At 40.9% G+C, this 15690-nt stretch overlaps 1 protein-coding gene across 1 annotated transcript in view; it reads left to right on the forward strand.

Annotated features, from left to right (window-relative positions):
• Positions 1 to 15690, forward strand: part of CFAP95 (cilia and flagella associated protein 95) — a gene marked incomplete at both ends in the record, with an annotated part of 102438 nt that overhangs the window by 18534 nt on the left and 68214 nt on the right. The window contains one exon of the mRNA XM_080709527.1: positions 10364 to 10472. Coding sequence (XP_080565653.1) covers positions 10364 to 10472 — 109 coding nt within the window. The remainder of the gene's footprint in view (positions 1 to 10363; positions 10473 to 15690) is intronic.

The raw sequence follows: 15690 nt of genomic DNA on the forward strand, positions 1-15690 counted from the left end.
CATGTCCTTCGGCTGCTTTTAGTCAGGCGTTTGGCAGTTAATTGGATTGACATTTACTTAGCTCTTAAGGTAGACAGTGCCTCTGACTGCTATATTCCTTTTATCCCCTCCCCATATTATCCATAGGGACTATTTCAGAAGATTTTCTATGAAGAAAATTCACACTAATGATAGGTCTTATTTACATGTCACTCAATATATGTTGAGTGAAGAAAATGATTTATCTGTCTTTATAAAATGTTTTCCTTTTGAGTGCAGTTTAGTCTTCAAATTCTGTGGTTTCACAGTATAGACACACAAATCACATACCACAAAAGACACATTGAAAAACAAAGTCCCTCTTCATAAGTTGGAAATGTCAATGTATCTCCCAAGAACATCAGATTTTATGACTCTGCAAATATATCTAAAAGTCTTCATCTGTCAGTTTGATGGATATGCCACCAAATCACATCTTTTCCCCATGAAATTAAAGAGGGGTGTTAAACCTTTCCTTGCAGTCTTTTGATTCTATTGGTTTTATGCTCCTAATGTGTTATAGAATGTGCCTGCCTCTCAGTGGTAATTTTTAAGTTAGATAGCAAATGATTATAACACCTAATAGAAAAGGTATCTTTCTCTTCACATTTCTGCTACATTAACATCAGAAAACACAATCGCTGACAGCATGGTTGTGCACTACATTAATAATTCTAAAATTTAAAGTTAATATATTCTGCCATCTGGAGTCTTAACTAAACATTTTTAATGTCTTTGAAATCTGCAAAGAAAATGTGTCTCTTGTCAAGTAAGAGAAGCTGGAATTTGGCTCAGATTGTCATTGTTCTCCTGTCAGATACTGCTTAGATCCAAACCCCTTTGCAGTCAGTGTTATGCCTATGTATACTGAGAGTTTCCCCATTCGGGGGGTGGATTTATGATTCCTCTGGAGAGAAGTGAGTGTTGCAAAGACCTAGCTTCTCGATATGCTCAGGCATTCCCTCGTTATGTGTGCTCTGCAGACTGAGCCAGGATCCTCCTCATATTTATGGACACATTTAAAAGCCTTTGCTTTCGGCATTTACATGAAGGTGACAGGAACACAATGTAGGAATACTCAATCAATCACTCAATCATGAAATAAAGATTTTTTTTTTTTGGTGGTATTGGGGCTCCTGGAAACCCTTCTACCTCCGGGCTACACTCCCAGACCTATTTTTTTAAATATTTTTATTTGGAAACAGGGTCTCTTAAGACAGTGAGGCTGGCTTCAAACCTGTACGATCCTCCTGTCTCTGCCTCCAAGCTCAGGGATTACGTACGTGTGCCACCGCGCCCGGCGTATGATATAAAGATTTAATGAGCATTTGCGATATGTCAGACTATGCTAGTCACTGAGATCACAAAGATGAATAAAAAATAATCTCTGGAGGGATTTCGGACTTCCGGGAAGATGGCGACCGAGAAAAGCGGGGCTTAAGAGTCCCGCTAACAACCAATCTCCATTACCACAAAAAGAGCGCCTTTCATAGCCAGAAAGCACCATCACCAGAAAAACAAAAAAACCCACCAGGCTCCAGAGAGAAAGCGGACTGAGAACAGAGCTCAGGGCCACAGAGGAGACACACGCGCCCGAGGACGCGGCAGCAGCGCCATACTGCCGGCGGCAGCAGCGAACTCAACGGACGGCTACAGCAAGCCAGGTGAGCCGCTGCGGAACAGCCAGGCGGGATCTTTCGGCGCAGACAGCATTTAAAGCTCCCAGTGGCTGAGCTCAGCACACGCTGCAGGGATTCAGAGTGGAAATCAAAACCAGAGAAGAAAAAATACGCCAGCCTCATGGCCGAGGGCGTGGCAGAGGCGCCATATTGCCACCGGCGGCGGCAGCAGCAGTGAATTCACCGAGTCCAGTACAGCTACATCTGCGTACTCAAGAACAGTGAGTCAAATTGCGGGCCACAGAGGAGAAATCCCAGTATTGGGCCTCCTGGGACTTGACCCAGTGAGGGAGTGGTGGTGGCAGAGATATCACACCATAGGAGAACGTGCAACCTGGCACCCCCCATAGTTTAAAGCAGCCTCTATCGACTCCCTGGGTCGGAGACTCTGTGATACAACCCAGTAAAGGAGTAGTGGGGTCTGAGATAATACAGACTTGAGATCCAGAGCACCTTAAGTGAAGCCATAGTGACCCAAGGGAAGAACCCAGAGAAGGCACAAACCTCCGAAATCATGGGAAAGAGGAATAACACCGGAGTAATGAATGTGCACAACCCCACAACATCAGAACCTGATAAAACAGAAAATCAGAGATTTCTAGAAGATCAAATCAGGAAAATAACTGTAGAAATAATAGAGGTGCTTCAAAAAGAACTCAGAGAGAGCCAAAAAGAGATAAAGGATGCAATTAATGAAGTAAAGGCCTCAATTCAAAGCACAAACAACCGATTAGACCACATGGGGAACAGAATCTCGCTCTTAGAAGATGAGCAATCCAAAAATGAATGCATAGTTTCTAATCTAGAAAAAGATATCCAACAGCAGGAATCTGACATTGAAGAAATATGGGCCCATCTTAAGAGAGCTAACCTAAGAATAATTGGAATAGAGGAGGGAAAAGAACGTGATACCAAAGGGATCAACAATCTCTTCAAGGAAGTAATAGCAGAAAATTTTCCAAATATAGAGCAAGAGGTTGATACACAGATCCAGAAAACTTATAGAACTCCCTTTAGACAGGATCGGAGAAGAGGATCCCCACGCCATATAATTGTCAAAATGACCAATGTGGAAGCCAAGCAGAGAATCTTAAAGGCAACAAAAACAAAGGGCCAAGTGACATTCAGAGGCAAACCAATTAGAATCACTCCAGACTTCCCAAACCAAGTCATGAGAGCCAGAAGGGCTTGGAGTAACATATTCCAAACTCTGAAAGAAAACAACTTCCAGCCAAAAATTTCCTATCCAGCAAAACTTTCTATCAAATTAGATGGAGAAATAAGAAGCTTCCATGACAAACAGAAACTGAAGGAATTTATGTCTTCAAAACCAGCACTAGAGAAAATACTCAAAGAGATTAACTACAAAGAAGAAATAGGTAACACTCACCAGAACCAGAGAAACAAGAGTTTCCATCCAACAGACAACTAAGATTGGTTATCTGTGGAGATTCATTATTTATGTTAGTCTTTTACCTATCTCTAAGTTGTATTGTTTGCCTTTATTGTTGTTAATTTTTAGGATTTCTAGTTGGAGTATTAATATACCTTCAGATATAGCATTTGGAAATATTTTATCCAATTCTATTAGTAACTTTTAACTCTGTTTACATTGTCTTTGGATATACAATATTTTCTTTTATTTTTTAGGGAGTTTGTATATTCTTCTGTTGCCTGTGCCATTGAAATCATATCCAAGAAATCACTGCCAATTTCAATGTTGTGAGGTTTTATGACCCAGATTTTCTCCTAAAAGTTTATAGTCTTAAGATTTATATTTAGGTCTTTTATCTATTTTGAGTTAATACTTGTATATGGGATTAGGTAAAGGTCCAATTTTATTCTTTTCCATGTAATTATTATTTTTCAACAATATTTAGTTAAAAGATTATTATTTCCACCACCAAATGTTCGTGGAAACCTTGTCAAAAATAACTTGACAATATAGGGAAGAATTTAGCTCTAGGCTTTTATTTAACTCCAATGGTCTATATATCTGCCTTTAGAACAGTACTACACTGTTTCAATTATTGTAGCTTTATATGGTTTGAAATCAGAAAATATATATCTGCTAGCTTTGTTCTTTTTCAAGATCGTTTTGGGTATCTAGAATTCATATTCCATATTAGGATAGATTTTTTCTGAAAAATAAATATATAAATATATGATAGTTTCAACTAAAAAAACAGAAAAAATATGCTCTAGTAAGAAAGAAAGCAAAAAGAAATATTGAAATGCTATCTTTAAATCATCAAACGCTTGGTATCAGACAAATGAAACTCTTATGTGAGATTATCATTTTTAATTTTGGATAAATTGCTATAATACTAGATGTCAACCACTAAGCCAAGCATGGGAAGGAGGGATGGGGAGAGAATGGGGTGGGGATCGGGTGGGGGCTGACTGGGCGATGTGTGCATGTATGTCTACAAAATTTTGTATCCCACTATGATATATGAATACAGTGCACCAATAAAATAAAATAAAAAAAAATAATCTCTGTATCTAAGAAACTCTTAGTTTTTCTAATGTGAAGGCAGATGCATTAATGGATAATTATAAAACACTGTGAAAGTTGGGTCTCTCACAGTGTTGATACACTCCTACTTTTCTTCCCCCACATTGACATGGGACCACAGAAACCCTAGAATGCGCCCTGTTTCCTTCCTGTGAGGAGAATCCTATGTATGGCCTAACCCCTCCCTGTTCTCCACTGAGCATGAGCTGGCCCTTCTGGCTGGGGCAGCCAGCAGGGATGTGAGTCCTCACCTGGCTGGTGGACCTGGGATAGAGTTTGTTCAGTTCCACAACTCCCTGGGGGTGTTGCGTGTTTACTTAAGGGGGTTTACAGATCCAGTTCAATGTGAAATAACCCACTCCATGTTCCCAAAGAGCCTTTAAACCTATTTAGCAGACCCCCTTGAGAAATCCCAGGTTGGTACACCCCGGTAGGCACCAGGGGAGACAGGAGAGTCCAGGTTGGAGGGCAGGTGACTGAGGGCTGGTGGCTGGAAGCTGTACACCACTTGCACTTGTGTAGTGTCTGTCCACAGTGGGACCAACTCGTCCTGGTCTTTGTCCTGCTGGTGTCTATTCCTTGAACCCTCTTAAAATCATTCCACATAGCGTTTTTGACAATGGGTTGGGATCCTAAGCTCCTTTTCCTACAGTTTGCAGCTTGGATTTTGTCCCATGAGCTCTCCCGATTCCTAATTCTATTCATAGTGTTAAAACACAAGCTTTCAACAAATTCAGTTTAAAGATCAAATAGGCTTTTATTTGTAATTCTAGAAACAGGCTTTATTTACTTCCTAAGAAATACAATAAGTGTTCCATTGAACTGAGTAGAAAGTCAGAAAAACTGATTTTTTAAGCAGAGAAGGGTTGAAGAAAACAGAAGTAGAATAAAAAGAGGGGATTGGATTAGTTATGTCAAAAGTTACTTTCCTTATAGGGTCAAGACAGAGGGGACTTCCATATAACTGACTCAGGTAGACTTGGGCCTCTTCTGTTTTGGGAAAACTGGCCCACTTCAAAGCTCAGTTGGATTTTGTAGTACTTAGCATAAGTGAGGCCATGCTGGTGTAGTCTGGTCCAGAGAGCTAATGCAAGGTAATGGTCTTCTATATGCTTGTTTTAAAAATACTTTTATTGGTGCACTATAATAATACAACATAGTGAGGTTAAAAGTAATATACAAGCACAAAGCCCTTGGTATGTTTCTCTCCGTATCCCTTCCCCACTCTGTCCTCCCCACCCTCTAGACATTTGGGGGAAGATTCGTAGTGATAGGTTCATATATGGACATAGCATTATTTGAACTCTTTCCTTCATCCATTGACTTTAATAGTTGTCCCACTGTCTCTCACAGAAAGGTAGAAAAAGAAAGTTTTCTCTACTGGTCATTAAGGGTGTCTCAGATCAGGATTTTTCATGAAGAAAAAGCAATAACTTTGAGGTCCTCAGCAAAAGACTTGAGAAATTTGCTCAAGGAAGTTTCTGGTTCTCCTGGCAAGAAGCCCTGTGGACCCTCCTCTCACCAGAATGCTGGCCTGTACCCACCAGCCTGACTTCAAAGACTCAGCTCTTCCTTCAGTCAGTAGCATAGAATACCTACATTTGAGCATCCTTAACCGTGACCTAACTATGACCAGCGCTTGTCAAATTCATGTCTGGATGAATTAATACCTGGGAAAGACATAGACTTTCCCAGTGCTGGTCACTGATGACCTTTTGACAACCCATGGTGATATAAAAACTGTAAAGACAATAAGGCATATTTTTTGTTTTGCTGGATTTACTCAGTTTAAAGCCCTGTGAGTTTCTGTTTACTGATTTTTTTGGTGTGAAAGGTCTTGTTATTCAAGGAGATTATTTTATTTTGAATGTTGTCCAAATGGCAAGTTGGCAGCTTTGCAGTGGTCCTGCCTATTTTGAAGGCAAGTCTGCTTGTTTGGTGACAAACTCAGGACTGACAACTATAATCTAAGACTCTGGGATGCAACTTCCCTCCAGAACCTTCTAAACCCTCAGCACCACTGGCTCTTGGAGCTGGCTGTTTCTTTGTTTGAGCAGCTGCCTGTGCATTGCCGGATGTTAAGAAGCATCACTTGCAGCTACTCACTGAACAGAGATAGCAACCCACCAACCCAGATGCTGCAACTAGAAATGCCTCTACACATTAACAAATGTCTATGTCTGTGTTGTCTGTGGGGGTTAGGAATGCAAACTGACCCTCTCCCCATACTTCAGGGCATTCTACCTCCGAGCTGCACCCCAGCCCTTCTTTGTTCTTTATTTCAAAACAGGGTTTCACTAAGTTGTGGAGGGCCTCGTTAAATTGCTGAGGCTAGCCATCAACCTGTGATCCTCTTGTCTCAGCCTCCTAAGCACTGGGATTACAAATGTGCACCACCACACCCAGCTAGAGTAGTATTTTTCAAACTGTAATCTCAACCCATTAATGCATTGTGAACTTCAATGCTTGGGATTATGAGAAGCATTAAAATGAAATATATGAGAAATGATAGTTTTTTCAGTAAGTGGTTCTGGAAAAACTAGATATCCATGTGCAGAAGAATAAAACTAGACTCCTATCTCTCACCAATTACAAAAATCAACTCGAAATGGATTCAGGATTGATTGATTGATTGATTTTGGTGGTACTGGGGCTCCTGGAAACCCTTCTACCTCCGGGCTACACTCCCAGACCTATATTTTTTTATATATATTTATTTGGAAACAGGGTCTCCTAAGCCAGTGAGGCTGGCTTCAAACCTGCGTGATCCTCCTGTCTTCGCCTCCCAAGCACGGGGATTACAAGCGTGCGCAACCACACCCGGCTTGGATTCAGGATTTAAATGTAAGACCTGAAACTATGGAATTTCTAGAAGGAAATGGGAAATACTTCAGAATATTGGAATGGGAAAGGGTTTTGAGGATAAGACTATAAAAACACAGGAAATAAAAACAAAAGTAGACAAATAAGATTACATCAAACAAAAGCTTCTGCCTAGCAATAGAAACAATCAACCCAGTGAAGAGACAGCCTACAGAAGAAGAAGAAGAAATATTTGCCAATCATACCTTTGACAAAGGGCTAATATCCAGAATAGATAAGTAACTCAAAACACTCATCTAAAAAAATAATCCAAATAATCCAATTTGAAAATGGACAATACTTGGGTGTGGTAGAACACACCTGTAATCCCAGTACTTAGGAGGCTGAGACAGAAAGGATTGCAGGTTTTTGGCCAACCTCAGCAACTGACTTAGTGAGCTCCTATTTAAAATTAAAAATAAAATAGTGCTGAGAGTATAGCTTAGAAGTAGAATGTCCCTGAGTTCAATCCCCAATACCACAAAAAAAGAAAAGGACAATAAACCTGGTGTGGTGCACATCTGTAATACCAGTTACTTCCAGTACTTGGGAGATTGAGACAGGAGTATGGCAGGTTTACATCCAGCCTCAGCAACTTACTGAGATCCTGTTCCAAAATAAAAATAAAAAAGGGCTGGGGGTGTAGCTCAGAGGTTAAAATCCACTAGATTCAGTTTCTAGTGCTACAAAAAATAAAAATGGGCAATAGAGAAAAATAGATATTTTTCCACAAGAAGACATGCAGATGGCCAACGGATACATGACAAAATACTCAGCATCACGAATGGATCCATAACAAAGGGGCACATGGGTGTGGGGTATTTCAGCAGATGTAGGCAAAGGAAAACAGTGACGACAAAAATGGGCTCCAAGTGTCATAACACCACCAGGATCAAGGTGCGCCCACCTAGCCAAAGAAGAGCTTGGAAGAGAAATTAAGTTATGAGAAAGCCGGGCGTGGTGGCACACGCTTGTAATCTCAGCATTTGAGAGGCTGAGACCGGAGGATCGCGGTTCACCAACAGCCTCAGCTACTTAGGCCCTCTGCAACTTAGTGAGACCCTGTTTCAAAATAAAGAATAAAAAATAGGGCAGGGGGTATAGTTCAGAGGTCGAATGCCCCTGGGTTCCATCCTCAGACCCACAAAAAAAAAGGTTATGAGAAAATAAAGCTCAATTGTCATGTAATGGATTTTGAAGCTCGAGGAGTGTGCACTCTACATAGATGTTTATAACACTTTACAGTCTATAAAGGGCCGTTCACTTTAGGTTTTTAAATTTAGTTCTTATAGCAATTTAAAAAGCATTGTTATCTCCATAAGATGTAAAAACAAAAACACAGAAAGCTTAAGTGACCTACTTAAGGTCACACAGCTAAGACCTAGCTGAGCAACGAGTCAGACCCAGGGCCCGGTTTACTCTACCACTCTGGTTCTTAATGCTGTTCAGTAGTCCCCCTAGGGACATAAGTGAGAGCTTCCTTTTAAGCTCTTATAAAATTCTGTTAGGTTACCAAAAAAAAAAAAAAAAAAAAAAAAAAAAACATTTGGTGCTTACAATTTGATGCTCAGATATGAAGGGAGCTCCTGCTGGTGCGCTGCCTGCTGTCCTGCCCTGGGCTCCCTCGCTGTGGTGTTCTGATGCAGAACTCTGTCCTCATTCTCTGTGCTAGGAACCAAGGGTGTCCCAGGAAGGCAGAGCGGGGGCCAGGATGAACTGTAGTGGGACAGGGCAGAGGGCCAGGTCCTTACTGGCCTCATGACTTGGTTGCTAGGTACCGCATTCAGACTAGAGGCTGCTGTTCTGCTTGTACAGCTCTGTGCTGTGTTTCTCAGCACACTGGACATTTTTCTTATTTTATAATCTCCGCCTCTGTCTAGACTGTAAGTAACTGAATGCAGGGACTCCTTCAGACTTGCTCCCTATCACCTCCCCTGCACCTAGCCAAATGCCTGGCATGTTATAGTATCTTCGTCCATTTTCCGCTGCTGTAACAAAACACCGGCGAATGGGTAATTTATAAAGGAAGAAAGTTTATTTAGCTCATAGTTCTGGATGTTACGAATCCAAGACCAGGTGATAACATCTGGCAATGGCTTTCTGCTGCATCTTCTCATGGCAAAAAAAAAAAAAAAAAAAAAAAAAAGTAGGACAGTGAGCAAGCCTAACTGAGGCAAAACATAGGAGGTGGCCTTACCTCGGCACGGGCTGCTCTCTGGGAGAGCCCAGTCCCTGGAGAGTGAGAGCACAGCCATTCCTGTGAGAACTGGCCCAGCCCAAAGAAGCATTAGTCCCTCTCCACGATCTACTTACCTTTTAAAGGCCCTGCCTTTCACCACTGCCACAGTGCCCATCAACTTCCAACATGAGTTTCATGAGTATTCAGGCCCATAGCAAGTAGGTCCTGAAAAATATCTGCTGAATGTACAAACAGGAGGATGGATGAATTCTTGGGTACTTGGGTGTCTGCTATAGTCCTAGTATTGTATCCCTTAATAGAGGCTCTTTTAAGGGATGCTTGGCTTCAGCCCCCTTTATTTCATCTAAGAAAGCTATATAAGAGCAGCAGGTTCTGCTGCTAGCTACAGCACGTCTCCTTATCATGCCTTATCCCCAACCCCCCTTTTCTTTTTACTATTCTTAACCACCCCTTTAGTTGAGATGCTTGGTTTACATATTTTTCTCCTCCATGTACATTTTTAAATATAATTTTCATTTTTTCCTTTAGAAGTGATATTCATTTACAGATTTTTAAAGGTTGTTACCATATACATTTTTAAGAACTGTTTTTTAAGTTTATGTTGTTAGCTTCCTCTAGCTGCTCTTTAGGCAGGGAGCAACAGGCAATACATCAACATGAGCGAATACTTTGCTGCTGCCTTTTGAAAAGAATTGTAATTAAAATTCATGGTAGAGAGAATTTCTAAAGTGGCAAGTTGCCTTTCTAAGATATTACCATGTCTTATTTTAGGATTTACTGTCGGTAACTAATCTACATTATTAAAAAGATTCAGTTCATTGGAGTTACTGAATAATTAGTATGCAGGATAAATAGTGCTTTTGCAATGTTACTGGTTTTATCACATGTGCTGGGTTGCTTTTAGGAAGTAGTTTCAGCGTGGCTTGAAAAGAAATAGAAAATACTTTGTCACAAATTCAATAAATTTGTAATTAAAATGACACCACAAATATGGTGAATTTTCATTGGCTAACTTAAAGAATTTTAATGCAGTGCATGCTAAATAGGATTTATCTTTTAATAGAGTCTTAATTTTTCTTTCTAAAGGCACTATGATAGAGAAGCTTTTCCCAAGGATTATGATATAGAGGGTCCTGAGAAAGTAAAAAAACTGTGTAACTCGACATATTGGCGACTCGGAACCGACGAACCTCCAGTAAGTAGCTGTTGCTAATTTCTTTGTTTTGCCTGGAATCTTTGTCAGAGTGAAACATGAAAACGGAAGGGGAGGGTCATTTTTCAGCAGTAACCCTCAGTTAAATTACTTAGCCAGGTGACTTAGCCACTATATGCTTTAGCAAAATTTACCTATAAAATAAATGTCAACTATGTCATAACGGTTTTGGGGGAGAATTAAATAATACAAGTGAAGTACTTAGGATAGTGCCTGGTTGTATCAGTCAGCTTTCAGTCATTAGAATGGAGTCCTTGATACGGGCTCCCTATAAAGTAGAGAGAGGCTTATTTTGGCCTTCAGTTCTAGAGGTGCAAGTCCAAAATCATTTGAACTCATTGGTTTGGGCCTCTGGTGAGGATGGGCGTGTGGGTGTGTGTCAGGGCAAGCGGTCACAGTTTGAGCCAGGAAGCAGAGAGACTTTAGGTTTGGCTCTAAATGTTCCCCGATTAATGTGTTGAAGGCTTGGTCCCCAGCTGGTGACACTACTGGGAGATAGTTGGAACCTTTAGGAGGAGGAGCCTGGTTAGAGGAAGGAGGTCACTGGGGATGTGGCTTGAAGGGTACAATGGCCCCCTGGCGTCTTCCTCACACTGTCTCCAGCCACCACAAGGTGAGCATCTTTACTCCACCACACACCCTCCTGCTGTGAGATTCTGCCTCTCTGGGGGCCCAAAGCAACAGCGCTGTATGATTTAAATCAACCTTTCTTCCTTTTAAGCTGTTTTTCTCTGGCATTTTGTCACAGCAAAAGAAAGCTGACTAACACAGAGATCGAGACTGGTGTTCCACAATTCCTTTCAGGGGCACTCCCCAGTGATTCTCATTAGGCCTTCCTCTAAAAGGTCCCTAGGACTTCCCAATACTAACACCCTGGGAACCAAGTATTTCGCACATGGGCCTTTGGGGGACATTCAGTATCCGAACTATAGCACTGGCACATAGCAAACCCTCAAGCAATTGTTACTATTATTATGATGTTGTTGTTGCAGAAGCATCTTTCTAGGTGCCTCCCTCAGCCTTCACAGTAACCCTGCCAAGTAGCTATTACTAGTTCTTATTTTATAGAGGAAAGGAAAGAGAATCCTAGAGGTTAAGCAACTTAAAGTCACACAGCTAGGGATTGGAAGAGTGAAAAGTTTGGACTCAGGTCTTTGATTTCAAGTCTTTTATACTTGTTTCAAGGCAAAGGAGTTGCAAGGAAGTAAGACATGCTATTAATATTCTAATAACATTTGTATGACCTAGTTACAAAAAGAATGTGCATTGCATAAGTAATTCCTGTTTGAATTGCTGTGAGTTACTGCTTAGCTACCTGGATGACTGTCCAAAAAATTCCCAAACTGTGTTCCATAAAAGCCAGCAGCTTTGGGGTCAATGAAGACTCAGTTCACCCTTAGAGGATGGCCTCAGGGCCAGAAGCATGGATGTGAAAGTGAGGAGAGCACTGGGTTTGTATTATATTCTGCCCCCAGAGGTGGCGCTACTTTCAGACCAGCATTTCAAATAGGGAAGGCCTAAGATGATCCCTATTTCTAGACGTATTTGAAATTGTTTTGGAAGATCCTCTGTTCCTTGTCCCCTTCCAGCCAGACACAGTTGGAAGTCCTCAGTAAAAGAACCTCTGAAAATAATTGCAAAACTTAAAATTGCAATGGACAGAGAATAATAATAGCCTGAACAATGGGGATTTGTTGTCAAGTTATAGCTGCATGGGTATAAAATGAGTAAACTTACAAGAAGCAAGGTATTTCGAAGGAAGACATTTTCTTCCACACCCCTCTCTGGCACATACACAAATACTAGTTTTTTGAGGTTTTTTTGTATCTGTATTTCTGTGTGGTCAGTTTTTTCTCTTGTCCTGTAGACTAAATTTGAGCAGCAATCTGAGATTTCTGTTTTCACTCAACCTTCTTGTCTTTGGCATCAAGCTATCTTGTTGGGCATTAGCTAGGAGGTAGGTAGGGCTCTTAAGTCTAATGCCCAACTCAGTTGGTAGATAGTTTCCCTGCTGCTTTCTTGAATATGGAGCTATGGTCAGAAAAGAGAAAGTTGGATAGGACGAGCATTTTCAGGCATGTACTTAGGTTCTTTAGTTTGTAAAAACACAATTTCTTTTTAACCTCTAAGTGGTCTCTGAGTTGTGGAGGTATAGGAACCTCAAATATTCCCCCCTAGACTCTATGCATGATAGTGTTAAAATACTAGGTTTAATAGAAGATGTATAAATAATGTTTATTTTTCTGTGCCTCTTTTTTTGCTGTCCATGGAAATTCTTTTTTCTACAAGGTCTACTATGTGTTAGATAGGAAGGAAATAGACTGAAGAATCACTATTTCTGATGAAACTTCTATTATCATACTTCTTCCCCCCTCTTTTCTTTGTGGTATTGGGGACTGAACCCAGGAGCATTCTACCTCTGAGCTATACCTCCAGCCTTCTTTTATTTTTTTTATTTCAAAAAAGTCTCACTAAGTTGTGGAAGGCCTTGCTAAGTTGTTGTGCTATTCTCATATAAAAATGATAAGCTTTATTTTTCTCTAATAGAATTTTGTACACTAATTACTGGCCCATTCATTCTGGTCTTGTCCTTTACAACAAGGCTTCAAAGTTGGCAAGAAAGATATTAGTATTCCAATTCTGATATAAGTATTCCAGGCCTTACATGACTTATCCAAGACGAGTACAGAGAAGGAGGGTGATACATGTGATGAATGGATAAGTCTCTGTTCCTGTTAGAATTTTGAGAGAGGCCTCAAGACAAGAGCACCCTTGAGAGCTGCCAGGAAGCATATATTTCACAGCAAGTTGCTGGACTACCTAAGCAGAACCATCTGAAAGACTGTATGTGAGGTTAAACCAGTAGCTATGTTCTTGAAAGCTAGGGCCTGAAGAGTTGAAACAGGATTTATGCAGTTGTGGGTTGCATGGTCCTTCTCCCCCATTTGAGAGGAATATCACAGGAGCCACTCAGATTGCTGTGTGGAGGATTTAGGGTCCTGGTACATGACAAATTCTGGAACACCAGAATGTGAGAGACCATACCTGATGACAAAGCCAAAGGAGAGAGGAAGTGAGCTACCCTTGGATCAGGAAGGCCAGTGGCCAAGGATTCGTACATGCACATTTAAGGCAGCCATCAAAGAAAATCTGCCAGAGTCCTCTTGAAAAAGACTGCCAGGGTTGGAGTGTGACTGCAGAGGCTCAGCACAAGAGATCCTCCAGATGTCCAAAACTCAGGAGGAGGCGCCATTCCACCCAGGAGGAGAGAGGGGTTTTGCCTCCTTCCAGCCAGATGCAGTTGGAAGTTCTCAGAAAGAAAATCCCTGAAAACCATTGCCAATTACCGTAGAAGAAAAGAAGTAGATTTTGTGTGTTCTCTAAGCCCAGAGGCACTAGTGCAGGTCAGGAAAGTAAGGGCCACTCAGTGCTATGCCTTTTCACCTAATCGCTCCCTTTCAACCAGACCAGGGAGGCATCCTTGAGAAGAGAGAGGGAGGGAGAGCTCCCAGGCATAAAGTAGCACTGGACTGGAAAGAGGGAAGCTTCCATAGAATGCAGTTAGAAGTTCTGATTATTTCACTGCACTGGGAACTCTCATAAGTAGAATGAGATCCTCCTTGAGATTTGAGGGGCCAGGAAAAGCTAGACTTGTCTAATAGTTCCATCAAACAAATTGAGAGACCTAGATATGCATCTAACATGGAATGAACAGCTTGATTAAAATAAAACTTCTTCAGCCGGGCGTGGTGGCACATGCTTGTAATCCCCGTGCTTGGGAGACTGAGACAGGAGGATGGCACAGGTTCGAAGCCAGCCTCAGCTACTTAGTGAGACTCTCAGCAATGTGGTGAGACCCTGTTTCCAAATAAAATATAAAATAGGTCTGGGAGTATAGCCCTGAGGTAGAAAGCCTCTGGGTTCTACCCCCAGTGCCACCAAAATAATAATAGTAATAGTAATAGTAGTAGTAATAATAATAATAATAATAATAATAATAATAATAATAATAAACTGCTTCATGACTGCATCTCATTGATGCCATAGGACCAACTCAATAAGATGTTGCACTAAAGGTGCCTCGTTTTATTCTGTGGACTACTCTCAAGCAGGTACCATCTGTGACCTACATTGTACAGATGATGAAACTGAGACCAAATGAAGTTACTCACTTACTCAAGGCCCAATGAAATGTCACAAAAAAATAAGAAGTCAGATACTTTTCTTAATGTGCAAAATATTAGGGAGAAATGGGGAACAGGAGGAACTCTAGATAAAGAAGGGACCCTATAGAGGAGCAATGAAGGTGACATATCTGAGGGGATAAGAGGGAGGATAAGGGAAACTCTTTAAAGCACATGATGTACTTAAACATATCAAAGTCAATCAGGAAGCCAAGCATGGGTAGGAGGGAGGGAGAGGGAAGGGGCTAGAGATTGGGTAGGGGCTGATTGGATGATGTGGGCATGTATTATCTCCACAAGTTTTTTTTTTTTTTTTTTTTTTTTTTTTTTGGTGGTACTGGGGTTCCTGGAAGCCCTTCTAATTCTGGGATATACTCCCAGACCTAATTTTTTATTTTTATTTTTATTTTTTTATTAACAGGGTCTCTTAAGCCAGCAAGACTGGCCTCAAACCAGTGCGATCCTCCTGTCTCCACCTCCCAAGCACGGGGATTACAAGTGTGCGCCACCACGCCCGGCTCCACAAGTTTTTTTTATCTTATTGAGGTGTATGATTACAATGCACCAATAACTATTTATAAAAATTATTTTTTCATTGCACCCTACAAGTTTCATTTGCCCAAATTAATACTATATTTATAGAAACCTCTCTGGCATCATTTATAATCTATATGTGGCACTACAGAGTTAATGTAGATGTGAAAAGAGTCAATATTTCCAAGAAAAAAACTACTGCTGAGAAAGAAGAATGTTTGATTATTTTAAATATATAAGCCAATTATCCACAGTAGTTGACATCTACTAGTTTTTCTTTTCTTGTGTGTAGAGTACTAGAGTTTAAATCCAGGGACATTCTATCTCCGAGTCACACCCCCAGCCCCATTCATTCATTCATTCATTCGTTTGTTCTAGTACTGGGGATGGAACCCAGGGATATTCTACCTCTGAGGTATACCCCCAGTCCTATTTTATTTTTTATTTTGAAACAGGGTTTCATTAAGTTTATGAGGACCTTG

This window comes from Muscardinus avellanarius (assembly GCF_963383645.1).
Source record: "Muscardinus avellanarius genome assembly, chromosome: 13".
In the NCBI taxonomy this organism is placed as follows: domain Eukaryota; kingdom Metazoa; phylum Chordata; class Mammalia; order Rodentia; family Gliridae; genus Muscardinus; species Muscardinus avellanarius.